At 46.8% G+C, this 14,256-nt stretch overlaps 1 protein-coding gene across 12 annotated transcripts in view; it reads left to right on the forward strand.

Moving 5' to 3' along the window:
* The first annotated feature begins 4,560 nt into the window (after positions 1–4,560).
* The window catches only part of ZXDC (ZXD family zinc finger C), a 96,419-nt gene continuing 86,723 nt past the window's right edge, over positions 4,561–14,256 (forward strand). For 4 of the 12 annotated variants that reach the window (XM_045063406.1, XM_045063403.1, XM_045063408.1 and 1 more), the window contains exons 1-5: positions 4,567–5,613; positions 8,138–8,290; positions 8,386–8,464; positions 9,421–9,551; positions 14,040–14,210. In XM_045063406.1, coding sequence (XP_044919341.1) covers positions 4,647–5,613; positions 8,138–8,290; positions 8,386–8,464; positions 9,421–9,551; positions 14,040–14,210 — 1,501 coding nt within the window. In that variant the 5' untranslated portion in view covers positions 4,567–4,646. Of the gene's footprint in view, positions 5,614–8,137; positions 8,291–8,385; positions 8,465–9,420; positions 9,552–14,039; positions 14,211–14,256 lie in introns of all 12 variants that reach the window. The other 8 variants (XR_006601576.1, XM_045063400.1, XM_045063402.1 and 5 more) reach the window with 5 other exon arrangements.

Consider the following 14,256-nt stretch of genomic DNA (forward strand, 5'->3'; position numbering starts at 1 on the left):
ACTGTTCGGGACCCCTGGAGGCAGGGATTCTTGCACCCTTGTGCCCCCTGGCTATAGTGCTGGGCTCCCAGCAACATCTGGCCTGGTGGGATTTCTCCCCCATTGCAAGCAAATGTGACAAGCCCTTATGTGTCAACTGCTTCTCCTCTCTGGCTGCCCCAAACCGCTTCCTACACACACATGCTTGGAGATTTCCTTTCAGACTGAGACACCATGGAACAACATCAACTATTCAAGCCCAGTACAGGAGCTAGCACATCTGCTCCCTCACTATGAGCCTTTATTACTAGCAGTGATGGAGAACCTCAGGCAGGAGGAAGGGTGAGATGAGTCCTTGCCAGATGTTCAATAAAGTTAATTTCACTCATTTTAAAGTGTTATGAAAGATACCGGAGTATCTTTTTTTTTTAAAAAAGATTTTATTTATTTGAGAGAGAGAGCCCGCGCAGGAGTCGGGGGGAGGGACAGAGGGAGAGGAAGATGCAGACTCCTCACTGAGCAGGGAGATAAGAATATCCAATGGGAAAAAGACAGTTTCTTCAACAAATGGTGTTGGGGAAACGGGGTGGCTACATACAAAAGAATGAAACTGGCCCACTTTCTTACATCATACACAAAAATATTATTCAAAATGGATTAAAGATATAAATGTGAGACATGAAACCATAAAAGTCCTCAAAGAGAGCACAGACAGTAATTTCTCTGACATTAACTGTAGCAACATTTTTCTAGATATGTCTCCTGAGGCAAGGGGAACACAAGCAAAATTAAACTTTTGGGACCACATTAAAATAAAAAGCTTCTACACAACCAAGGAAACAATCAAAAAACTAAAAGGCAACCTATGGAATGGGAAAAGATATTTGCAAATGACATATCTGATAAAGGGTCTGTAGCCACAATATATAAAGAACTTACACAACTCAACATCCCAAAACCAAATAATCCAATAAAAGTTGGGCAGAAGATATGAACAGACATTTCTCCTAAGAAGGTATATAGAGGGCTAACAGAGATGTAAATAGATGCCCACCATCACTCATTGTCAGGGAGATGTAAATCAAAAGTATAATGAGATATCACATCATACTTGTCAGAATGGTTAAAATCAACAACACAAGAAACAACAGGTGTTGGCAGTGTTGGTGGGAATGCAAACTGTTGCAGTCACTGTGGAAAATAGTATGGAGTTTCCTCACAAGGTTAAAAATAGAACTACCCTAGATCCAGCAATCCCTACTGGGTATTTACCCAAAGAATACAAAAACATTAATTTAAGGAACACAACACCCCTATCTTTATAGCAGCACTATTTACAATGGTCAAGATAAGGAAATAGCCCAAGTGTCCATCAACAGATGGATGGATAAGGATGTGGTGTATATACATACAATGAAATATTACTCAGCCATAAAAAAGACTGAAATCTTGCCATTTGCAATGATCTGGATGGAACTAGAGAGTATAATGTTAAGTGAAATAAGTCAGAGAAAAACAAACACCGTATGATTTCACTCATATGTAGAATTTAAGAAACTAATGACAAAGAAAGAAGATGAACAAGAAACCAGACTCTTAAATACAGAGAACAAATTGGTGGTAGCAGATGGGAGGTGGGGGGCAGGGACTAGATGAAATAGTGAAGGGGACTAAGAGTACACTTACTGTCATGAGCACTGAGTAATGTATAGAACTGTTGAATCACTCTCTATGTTGTGCACTGGAAACTAATATAGCACTGTATGTTAATTACACTGGAATTAAAATAAAACAACAAATACAAAAACAGAATCCCACTCATGATCTAAAAAAAAGCAAACAGTGCCAACAGGAGAGAAGTATTAAGTGAAGGTGCCCTTCCCCACCTCACTTTAGAAATAGTCACAAGTACTAGCAGTGTCTTGTGTATCTTTTTACAAACTTTCTAAGGATATGCAAGCATATGAGCATAGGTATAGTTTTCCCTTCTTACACAAATGGGATCCTTCTAAATGTAAACAGTTGTTCTGCATTGATTTTTCCCAACAATATATTTTTAACAGAACCAATCATAACATAAAAGTCACTATTTTAAAGTGTATAAGTCAGTGGTTTTTAGTATGTTCAACTGTGTTGTGTACTCATCACCACCGTCTAACTCCAAAACATTTTCATCACTCCCATAAGAAATACTGTAGCTATCAGCAGTTATCTCCGATTTCCCCTCACCTTCTGGCCCTTGGCAACCACTAATCTACTTTCTGGCTCTATGGGTTTACCTTTTCTAGACATATGAGTGGACTCATGTATTATGTGTTTTGTGTCTGGCTTTTCCCCCCTTGCATGTTTTCAAGGTTCACTCATGTTGTAGCCTGTATCAATACTTCATTCCTTTTTATGGCCCAGTTATATTCTATTGTGTGGATACACTGCAATTTTTCTATCCATTTGTCTATTGATGGACACTTTGTTGTTTCCACTTTTTATTATACAGCATGCTACTATGACCATTCACAAACAAGTTTTTGTGTGAATACATTTTCATCTCTCTTGGGTATATGCCTACAAGTGGAATTGCTGGGTCATATGGAAATTCTATATTTGACTTTTTGAGGAACTGGCAAGCCTTCTTGCACACTGACTTCACTGTTTTATATTCCCAGCAGAAATGTATGAGGGTTCCAATTTTTCTGTCATCCTCACACTCGTTTTTTTTAAAAAATGATTGCTGTTAGCAGATAAGAAATTTTATCTCCTTATGGTTTTGATTTGCATTTCCCTGATGGGTAATGATGTTGGACATCTCCTCATGTGCTTCTTGCCCACCTGTACATCTCTGGGGAGATGTCGATTCAAATCTTTTGTTTTTAAATTTGGTTGTCTTTTTGCTGTTGAGTCATGGGTTTTTAAAAATATATTCTAGGTAGTAGTTGCTTATCAGATATATGATTTGCAAATTTTTCTCCCATTCTGTGGGTTGTCTTTTCATTTTCTTTTTGGTGTTCTTTGACCAGAAGAGTTTTTGGTTTTGGCAAAGCCCAATTTGTTTCTTTCATTGCTTGTGTTTTAGATTCATATCTAGGACACCATTCCCTAATCCTATGTCACACAGATATACTCTTTTCTCCTAATACTTTTATAGTTTTCACTCTTACATTTAGGTCCTTGATCCATTTTGAGTTACTTTTTGTGTCTGGTGGGAAGTAGGGGTCCAAATTCATTCTTTCATGTGTGGACACCCAGTTGTCCCAGAATCATTTGTTGAAAGATTATTCTTTCCTGATGAACAATGTATTTGGGGGCATAACTTCACATTTCATATATAATATGATATTTCTTATTCGTTTCAAAACAATATTTATGTATCTTATCAAGAACTTTTAACAATACAGCATTCATCAATAAATAATTACTGAGAGTCTCTGCTACTAGCCTCTGAGCATACAGCTGTGAAGGAGACCAACACAGTTCCTGTCCTAAATGAGTCTCATTCTAGAGGGGGATTATCCAGGAAAGGGTCAAATAAAACAATAGCAATTGAGAGCTATAAGAGGTAACAAATTGGGGGGGGGGTGGAGAATAAGGGGCTGGGTGAGGGTGTACCCAATCAGAAGGCCAGTTTTCCCAGAGCAGAGACCATGGGTGTAGTCCCGCAGAACTAGCTTGGCTTGCTGGAGGAAATGGAAAGAGATAGGGGAGCCCTGGGACTGCAGAGTGAGGGGTGAAGTGGTGAGAAATGTGGGGGAGACTACCTAGGCCATAGGAGCAAAGGAGTGTCCCGAAGACTGGGGCACAACTGATTTGCACTTTTGGAAGATCACAAAAGTCGACCCTATTGAGACTAGATTGGGTGGAACGCATGGTGGAGGCTACGGATCAGCTGCCGTGTTATTTTCCCAAGAAGCTTGGCTTGAAAGAAGGGCTCTGATCCGGAGGGCAGTGACCTGAGGCCCAGCAGAGGGACTGCAGACTGAATCCGGGTTGAGCTGGTGGGGTGGGGAGTTCAGGCAACAATGAGTAAGGGCTGAGACGGTGTGGGCCAGTACAGAGTCTGGTAGGAAAGGAAGTTGGAAGAGCACAGGCGGGGGTCCCCGTGGAGGGGCTGGGGTAGCGGGGGAGAATCTGGGGGCACTTCGCGCCAAGGTCTGGGAGCCAAAGGCCAGCGCCGGCTATTTGCAGTTCAGTGAGCCCAGCCCGATGCCCGAATCCTGACTCTCCCAGTTCCCAGCTGTGTGACCTCGGGCAAGGGACGCAAGCCGTCTGTGCCTCAGTTTCCTCACACTTGTGAGCGTGAAGAAAGTTGGCTGCTGTTATCAATCCACCACCCAGATGGAAGACACGATCTTGGAGTCCGGCGAGCGTCGTTCCCCATGCAGGGAGTCAGGATGCGGCTTGCAATGTCAGGGTCGCCAAAATCCCCAGGCTCGGCGGCGAGCAGAACCCGCTGGACCGCGTCCGGGCGGCGCTAACTACCCCTGGCCCGACAGGCCCCGCGCTGCGCCCCGCGGCTCACGCGCACGCGCAGCTCCGGGCCGGAGTCCGGCCGTGCTCCGCACCGGGCTTTGGTGTCTACCCGTCGCGGCGGCCGCACGGCGTCGCGCACGGCTGGGCGGGGCGGACCGCGCTTCCTCCGTGGCGGCGGCTGGGACGCCGCGGCTGGGCCCAAGATGGACCTTCCGAAGCTGCTCGCCGCCCCGACCGCGCGCGGAGCTCAACATGGCGGCGGCGTCGGCCCCGGCCGACTCCGCCGAGGCCCGGGGCCACCGCCCAGCCCGGGCCCCGCGCGCCGCCGCCTGCTACTGCTGCGGGGCTCCGAAGATGGCGGGCCGGGGCCGCTGCGCGGGGAGGCCCCGGCGGCGTCGGCGGGCCCGGGGCCGAGCCCCCCGCCCCCCGAGGACGGTGGCGACTCTTTCGTGGTGCTGCTGGAAGTGGCGCGTGGCGGTGCGGCCGAGGACCCCGGGCGGCGGGAGGTGGGGTCCGGCGCTGGCGCGAGCCCAATCACCCACTCCGAGCCGGGCCCCAGCTGCGCAGCCACCGCCCCCGGGTCCGGCGCGGCTCTCGCGGGCACCGTCACCATTAACAGCCAGGACCTGCTGGTGCGCTTCGATCACGGCGTCTTCACGCTGGCCGCCGCGCCGCCGCAGCCAGGCCAGCCTCCCCGAGGCCCGCCGGCGCCACCGGGCGAGGAGGTCACGAGCCCGGCGGAGGGCCGCCGGGGTCCCCAGGGTCCGGGCCCTAGTGCCCCGGGCTACCGCTGTCCCGAGCCGCAGTGCACGCTCTCCTTCGCCAAGAAGCACCAGCTCAAGGTGCACCTGCTGACGCACGGCGGCAGCCAGGGCCGGCGGCCCTTCAAGTGCCCGCTGGACGGCTGCGGCTGGGCCTTCACTACCTCCTACAAGCTCAAGCGGCACCTGCAGTCGCACGACAAGCTGCGGCCCTTCGGCTGCCCGGTGGGCGGCTGCGGCAAGAAGTTTACCACCGTGTACAACCTCAAGGCACACATGAAGGGCCACGAGCAGGAGAACTTGTTCAAGTGCGAGGTGTGCTCCGAGCGCTTTCCCACGCACGCCAAACTCAGCTCCCACCAGCGCAGCCACTTCGAGCCGGAGAGGCCCTACAAGTGTGACTTTCCCGGTAACCGTGCGCCACGGGCCTGCGGGCGGGCTTCGGGGGGCTCCCGGGGCCCCAGGTCCAAATTCAGCCGCCAGCAGTGGGTGTGGCGTCGCCCTGCCTCCGGCTGTTCATCTGAGCAGGATTTAAGTTCCATGGGCCAAGAGTGAGGGGCGGGAACGGAGCTCTCTGGTGTTATGTTCCGGTTCTTTCCAGGTGATTTGGGTTTGACACCTCAGCCCTGCACTGCTGTGGGGATCTCCACAAAGGAAGCACTAGTAATTACAGCCTTCCTTCCCCATGGTGGGGGCAACAGGTCTCTCTTAAGGTGCTTCAGGTTAATGAAGGTGATAAAGCATCTTACTAGATACTTGACTTAGGAGTCAGGTGTCTGTTTTCTTGGGGGTTTCATCAGTTAGAAATTCAGGTATCAGATAGTTAGGTGGCACAGATGAGTCTGGCCAGGTGGAACACCCTAAGGCCCCTAGGGGTTAGTCAGGTGTGTGGTGCAGTGCAGTTTTCTGGCGTTTTATGCTTTTATCTTCTTTGGACTTAACAGTTTTGGGAAGTTCTAAAAATTATCATTTTACAGAGGAAGAGTCTGAGGCCCAGTAATGTGGATAAAATCCAGTGAAGGGTTCTTTCCCCTCTGTCATTGCCTGCAGTAGGAGGGAATGCAGGATCCAAAACTGTGAACTCCACCAGGAGAGGTGTCAATCTTGACATGCTCCAGGAGGGAGAGTGTGCCTCCCCAGGGGGAAGAGAAGATTTCTACCTGGGAAGGAGTTGGCTTGCATGGGCTGGGATGGAAGGCGGTGCTGGTGGGTGGCACTGCAAAGCCAAGGCAGGGAGTGCGGGCTGTGGTGGTGCGGTGGGGGGGTGTGGTGAGTGAAGTTGGGAGAGTGTGGGAGGGCCCAGTAGAGGGCAAGGGACCTTCTCCATCCTCTTCGTTAAAGTGGAACCTCAACTATGTGCCTAGCATGTGCCTTTCATGTGTGTTGATGCATTATATATGTGCAGTGCTCTCATAGTAGTGTGTTTGTTAGAAAATATACTTAAATTGTAGGGATTTTGAAAGGATGAAATAAAAAACACATTAATAGGTTCTAGTTTCTTTTTCCCCCATATGCTTGTGGACGGGCTTGTGCATCCCTCTTTGTGGAGAATATAGGTTTAGACCGTTTCAGAACCTTTCTAAATTATACACTGTGAATCTGGCTTATAGACTGCTCCTGAGTAAAGTGTACTAAGAGCATCATTTCAAGTGTAATACTAGGAAGATGAGGGATTTAGCTTGCTTTAGGGTATGATATCCTCCCGAGAGTTTGGGGTTGGATGATCAGAGGTGTTCCACTTGGGTGGGTTCACGGGAGGGAACTGTGAAGCTTCATTAAATGTTCTAGACCTGAGTTTGCTGAGGCATTGAGAGTAGTGAGGGGCTTCCTGTAAGAAAGATGGCAGAGGCAGGATCAAAGGGCTTAACTGTTGATTGCAGGGAGGGTGGTTCTTGGTAAGGCAGAGAGATTTACCTCTTAGAGTGTGTGAATGCACCAAAACCCAAAATAGGGAATGAGGGGGGTGGGAGGGGAGAGCAGATTTATGCCAAAGAGGAGGAGCAGGATGATTTGGGGGCATTTAGGAAGAGGAGCATTTCCCAGTTGAGTGTTGCTAGGGAAAGTGGGGTTCCTGGGGCTCAGTGCTTTGAGGCGGTGATGTGCAGTGTGTATCTGCTTGGTGGTTTATAGGCGCCATGGTAGCATGTTACAGGTTCTGGGAAGAGCTGCCACAAAGATAGGAATCTTGCAACCTGGTATTTTCTACTCTATTTAAACACTGAACCTTTTTGTCAAAGGAGAGCTATTGATGTGGAAAGTTTGGGGATTGCTGAGGTAGCTTCCTTTCTGGTGGCTCAAGTGGGGTTGAAGATGGGAGTGAAGGAAAAAGCCATGTGAATGATGACTCTGGGAGCCTCCTTTGACAGCAGGGAATCCTGGTGAGATAAGCAAAAGGAAAAGGAGAAGCCAGGTGACAGTGGGGGCTGCTGCCCTTTGCAGAGGATGTCAAAGAGGACATTTGTAATTGCGGAGGACACAGCGTCACGTGCAGGGCAAATAAGAAGTCTCAGGTAGAATGATGGTTTGTGGCCCTTCCAGGTTAAACGCTCCCAGACAGAATCCTTGTTCCTTAGTATCTATCTTGTTGGGTTTTCCATAGCCTCACACAAAGAGCATTGACATTTGAGTTCACAAAATGTAAGAAAGATCTGTGCTGTGGAAACGGGAAGCAGGAGGCTGTGATTGGAGGACTTTCCCTTGATCACGCCTTCACAGCAGGTGGCCTGCCTGTGGTTGCTGGCTGCCCTTAGCCACTGCTACAAAGACAGTTGTCAATGGTTATAACAGTGGTTGTAACTTTCTGGAGCTGCTTCTATCTCACTTTCTTTCTTATTTGCTTCAGTGTGAATGGTGTCCGGGAGCGGTGACTAGTTTAGCTGTGGTATGTGATTTTTGTCACACCAGTGAGCAGGGTTTGTGTTTTCTTTGTTCAGGCTGTGAGAAGACATTCATCACAGTGAGTGCTCTTTTTTCCCATAACCGAGCTCACTTCAGGGAACAAGAACTCTTTTCTTGCTCCTTTCCTGGGTGCAGCAAACAATATGACAAAGCTTGTCGCCTGAAAATTCACCTGAGAAGTCATACAGGTAATGAGCTGGAGAATACAGCATTTGTACCTAAGATTTGCCTTTGTGGTAGCTTGCATTTATGATTACGTGGCATAATTTTTTTGTTTTCTAAGGTGAAAGACCTTTTATTTGTGACTCTGACAGTTGTGGCTGGACCTTTACCAGCATGTCTAAACTCCTGCGACACAAAAGGTAATCTTCACATTTCATTACCCATATAGAGAATGAGTGAGTTGTTTGTCAGTAGCAGAAGCCTGTGGATTAAATATCTGTCGGTTTTTTTAAGTTATAAGAAAAGGAGCCCATTGTAGATAGTTTGGAAAGTTCAGAAAGCTGTAAAAAGAAAACCACGCAGAATCTGATCACCTAATGTCAGTTTTTCTGTGTTATACTTGTTTTTAAATGTAATTTACGTACTTTATACAAAATTCAATATTTAAAAAAGGTTAACAGTGTGGAAGCAGCTTTCCTGATGTCATTATAAACTTTCCATACCGGTAACGATGTCCTTGGGGGTCTTTGTCTATGTGCAGGTGTTGTTCAGCACTTTATCTTTAATCTCTCTCCTTTAACTGTCACAATGACCATGGCTTTGATGTTCGTACTTCAGACTTTGATGTTCTTACTCTCCCTAGTTTGCATTGGGACAGAGAGGTTGGGTGGTTTGTCTATGCTTGCACAGCTGGGGATTTGAGGGGTTTAAGTATAACAACATTACTAGAAAAGGACTGTATTTGTGCATGAACTTGAGGGGGTCCTTTTAGCATTGCCATTGATTTTCTGTGCATGCTTTTCTTTGCCCTCTGTAGGGCAACTGGAAACTTTGTTTGTTAGCAGAATCTCTAAACATTGGAGGTAGCTTTGTCAATACGTTTGGGACCCAGTCATTTGTTCCTAGATTGAAGCAGCACTAATTGTGACTTTTGAGTCAGCCTTGTCATTAAAGTAAATTTCTAATTGCAGGATTAGCTAAATTGCAAACCTGTCCACATGGGTTAGAAAGAATTAAGATTTTCTGAAATGTGCTGATCATTTCCTTTAAATGCTAAGACTTTGTAATTTGCAGAATCTTAAACAAAGAATCACTTCTGAGGTTTTGTGTCTCCGGGTTGTGTGAGTGAAAAATCACTGTTTTTCTCTTCTGACAGGAAACACGATGATGACCGGAGGTTTACTTGCCCTGTTGAAGGCTGTGGGAAGTCATTCACCAGAGCAGAGCACCTGAAGGGCCATAGCATCACCCACCTGGGCACAAAACCATTCGAGTGTCCCGTGGAAGGTAGATTTTAATAGGTTACTTTGAGCTGTAAACTAGTATGTGACTTCGTCATTGTAAGTTTAAGTTGTTTAAAGATAAGTTTTATTTTGCTTCAAGGCAAGGCGAGTGTAAGTTGCAGCATTAAATTTAACTGGCTGGTTTTTAGTTAGTTGTTTTATCTTGGAAGTAGTGTATTGAAAAGAACAGATTTCAGAATCAGACCTGGTTTGACTCTTGGCTCTGAAATGTACTCCCTAGATTCGTGGCTCTAGTTATTACCTGTTTAATTTGGTGGTTGTGAGGAGTAGGTGAAATGACCTGTTGAAAAGTCCTGTATTGGCATCTGGCACCTATCACGGATTCAGTAAATGGTAGCTATTTATGAGTGCTATGATGGGACAGCAGTCAAGTTAGGCTAGCTTTTTCAAAAGGGCATTCAGATGTTTTTTTCTCTGCATAGCAAAGGTACGATTCGTGGGCAGAAGTGTGCTCCATTGCTTGTGTGTGCTGGGCTTCTGTAGTTGCTGCAGGTGTGTGGGAGGGCAGAGCAGGTCAGTGTGTGCTTGTGAGTCTCCTTCCTGGCTTCCTCTTCCCTCATGTGATGAACTCAGGCCAGCTACTCTGGGCATTAATTTCCTTATCTGGAAAAGAGATAATAAAGACCAGTTTGAAGCCAAGACCAGTTCCTAGAATGTCATGAAGGTAATATAGGTGGTTTAACCAAAACACAGTTCCTCCTGTCGTCAGAGCTCTAGTTGGGGCACACCAGGTAAACCAGTGCCTATAGGGTGCTGTGGGGACACACAGGTCACCCAGACTGCTTCTAGAGCATGGGCATGGGAGTGGTCTCCCAGTTGGCTGAAGAAGGAGGCGGAACTTGCAAGGATTAGAAAGGAGGAAGAAGAGGCCAGTGTAGGGGCATCTCTCGGAATGGTGAGAGCAGCAGGCTGGGTGTTAGGGCAGGAGTGTGATGGGACCATGACTGAGTTTAGAGCTCAGTCTGGTTTCCTGGGGAGATGGCTTGTGCCTGCACTGGGGCTTGGCAGTGGGAAGGGAGAGAATGCACAGGTGAGAGAGATAGGAATTGGACAGTGTGCTGGCAGCGCTTGGTGATAGAATTGGGAGTAGAGGTTTTGGGTGAAGCAGTAGTTAGGGCCAGCATCTCACTTGAGGTGGGCACATAGGCTGGTGGTTGGAAGAAGAGGATGTGCTGCATTTTAGGTGCCCGCAGACTTTCCAAGCTCAGGAGGCAGGGATGTATTGCTTGCTGGGCTCAATGAGGAGGTGGGCTGGGAGTGAGGCTGGTCCACATGGGGATGGGCTAAGCCGTGGAGGTGAATGCAGGGCTCAAGGATTGGTGTATGCTGAAGAGGGGAGGTAAAGGGTGGTGACTGAAGGCTTGAGGCTTCTTGGACCCCAGTCCCAACCTTGCTACTTAAGTCACTTTGTAACCTCTGACAAGTGGCTCAAGCACTCTCTGCCTCTTTTCCTTATCTTTGAAGTGGTCATAAAACCACGCAGGAAAAGCAGTCACATTCTTGGCCATCAAAGGATGTCCAAGTGAAAATGAAGTATGTTTTGTTCTCTGTCGAGTTAACAAATATTTTTAAAAAATGGAAACCACTGCTAACAAGCGTGGCAGACATCCCTGTTGTGGTTGACTCCTGTCCTTGGCTAAGCAGTTTGGTAAGAAGTGTTTTCAGCACCTCTGCTCTGTGCTGTGCCTCCTTAAGTGTGTGTGGAGGTGTCCCAGCTGGAAAGGGGGCTGAGGGACATTGCAGGTATAGAGAACCCCTGGGCACCATGTGGAGCAAGGGACACATTGTAGACAGTGCATCTAGGGGTGAACCTGGAGGCATCTGTCCTCTTGTGGTTTTCCAAATGTTCTCTCCTGAGCCTGACCTGGAAACGAGCTGGAAGCTTTGTTTGAAAGTGAAGTATGTTCAAAACTCCTCTCACAGGCAGCCAAAACCCTTAGTCATCTGGTCGTATTCTGTCTTCATAGCCTCTTTTCCTAAAATAGGCCTCCCCCAGGCCCTAGACTCCAGCAGCTCCACCTCGCCATCCCAAGAAGCTTCCACAAGTGCAGTGGTGCTTGTTCTACTTTCTTGGGCACTGTGTGAGCATTCCGTAGGTTGGAATTGTTTACCTATAGTCTTTATAACCCCTGTGAGGCATGTGTCATTCCCACTTTACAGAAAAGGGAAAGGAGACCCAGAAAGAATAAATAAGGCCACATGGCTAGTAGGGTTTGAAGTAGAGTTACTCCAGAGTGCAAGGTCTGCCCACCCTGCTTGGTGGCCTCCATGCCTTGCATGGCAGTTGCTCAGCCTGTACACCTTCCTGCTCTGCTGTGTGGCCCCTACCATTTATCAAGACCCAGTCACCTCAAATGCTGCATACCTCTTGAAACCTTTTTTCTCTCTTCTCAAGAGATACACTGTTTCTTCTGTTTCTAGAACACTCCAAAATAAAACACTAGTTTTATTTTGCCCTTTTTTAAAAATTGAATTAAATTTTTTAAAAAATTTTTTATTTTTTATAAACATATAATATATTTTTATCCCCCGGGGTACAGGTATGTGAATCGCCAGGTTTACACACTTCATAGCACTTACCATAGCACATACCCTCCCCAATGTCCATAAGCCCACCCCCCTTCTCCCAACCCCCCTCCCCCAAGCAACCCTCAGTTTGTTTTGTGAGATAAGAGTCACTTATGGTTTGTCTTATTTTGCCCTTTTTTTAAGACAGCTGGTTTTCACATCCCTACCAGGTCACAAGCTTGTAGCTGCCTAGAACCCTGCTTCCCTCTGCTTGTCCCTGTGGTCCAGAGCTCCAACAGTGGGAGATTAGGCCAAGAGGAAGGTGGTGATACTTTGTAATTTGTCTTGTTTTCCCTCTGACACACATTTGCAGGTCGGTGGTCTTACTGATTCTGGCTAAGCTGTTCAGTAATCAGCAAGACTACTCCACCTCCAGACTCCAATTGTGCTTCTGATTTAGGATCATTTGCTTGGTCCCTTTGGGCCTCAGTTTCTCAGTAGTAAAATGAGAAGAATTGGCTTTGGTGATATTTTGAGATTGTTTCCAATTCTAAATGATGTAGGGTTCCAGTTTTTTAGTAGTAGCTAAGTACAGGTAATTGGTACAAATTTTTAGTGATTGAACTTTTAAGGAGTTATTTAACACTGAATTTAACTAACTTTGTCCAGCAGCCTTATGTAGTGGGTGAAGAAACAGGCCCAGCGTTAACTTGTCAAGGTTGTGTGTCTTCTACACAACTGATGGGGAACTTCCTATCTCCTTTTATTTATTTATTTATTTTTAATAAATTTTTTATTTTTTATAAACATATATTTTTATCCCCAGGGGTACAGGTCTGTGAATCACCAGGTTTACACACTTCACAGCACTCACCAAAGCACATACCCTCCCCAATGTCCATAATCCCACCCCCTTCTCTCAAACCCCCTCCCCCCAGCAACCCTCAGTTTGTTTTGTGAGATTAAGAGTCACTTATGGTTTGTCTCCCTCCCAATCCCATCTTGCTTTTAAATGGAGTTTGCTTTCAAATTTAATTCCTTGTGTTGGGGAGGAAGAATTTTTTTCTACCCTTCAAGATTGTTCTCACTGGACTAAATTAAATTGATGTGAGACAGATGAACAGAAAATAAGATTTATTTAATCATTTATTTATTTAAAGGTTTTCTTTATTTATTTGACAGGGAGGGAGAGACAGGGAGAGAGGGAATAGAAGCAGGGGAGTGGAGGAGGGAGAAGCAGATTTCCTGCTGAGCAGGGAGTCCAATGCAGGGCTCAATTCCGGGACCCTGGGATCATGACCTGAGCTGAAGGCAGATGCTCAATGACTGAGCCACCCAGGCACCCCTGGAAAATAAAATTTAATTCTCTATATATGGAAAACCCACACAGACATGATATTCAGAGACAGGTAAAATGAATTATATATGTCATCCTGAGCTAAAGAGAAGGGTGGATAGGGACCTGGGACTTTCAGAGGGAAGGAAAGCATTTTATAGGAAAATGGAAATGAGTAAATGTTTGGTGAACAAGTGTTTCCTGGGCTCACAGAAACAATGTGACACAGAGCAGACTTTGCTCAAACAGGCCTTGCTATGTCCTCCCTGTCCTCCATACTTAGTTCATATCATAATGTATTTATCTGTGGTGGTAGCTTTTTTTCCTGGAGTATGTCCTCCATCTAAATTCTTTTAGGCAGTAGGCAGAGGGATGTCAAAGTTTATTTCCGAGTCTTTTAGGCCTTAATTGCTTCCACCTGGCATAACCTGCATGCCGAAGAGGCCTGGCTTGGGGCACCCTGCCTTGGCTCCACATTTGTGATGTTGCCCTAAGGGCTATGTGTCTGTCCCTGGTCAGTGGCTGGAGCGTGGCATGCATTGTCTTATGATTCCAATGGGAGGAAATGTCAGCACTGGTTCCTTGGGGATCCTCAGGTTTACCACTCATTTGTTCTTTTTGTTCCAGGGTGCTGTGCTAGATTCTCTGCCCGTAGCAGCCTCTACATTCACTCCAAGAAACACCTGCAGGACGTGGGTGCTCCGAAAAGCCGTTGCCCAGTGTCCAGCTGTAACAGACTCTTCACCTCCAAGCACAGCATGAAGGCCCATGTGGTCCGGCAGCATAGCCGGCGCCCAGGTCTGCTTGTTTACTTCTCTCTTAAGGCACTGCAGAGATGCGTCTG

This window comes from Mustela putorius, unplaced genomic scaffold (assembly GCF_011764305.1).
Source record: "Mustela putorius furo isolate JIRA1106 unplaced genomic scaffold, ASM1176430v1.1 tig00003850_pilon_pilon_pilon, whole genome shotgun sequence".
Taxonomy (NCBI): Eukaryota; Metazoa; Chordata; class Mammalia; order Carnivora; family Mustelidae; genus Mustela; species Mustela putorius.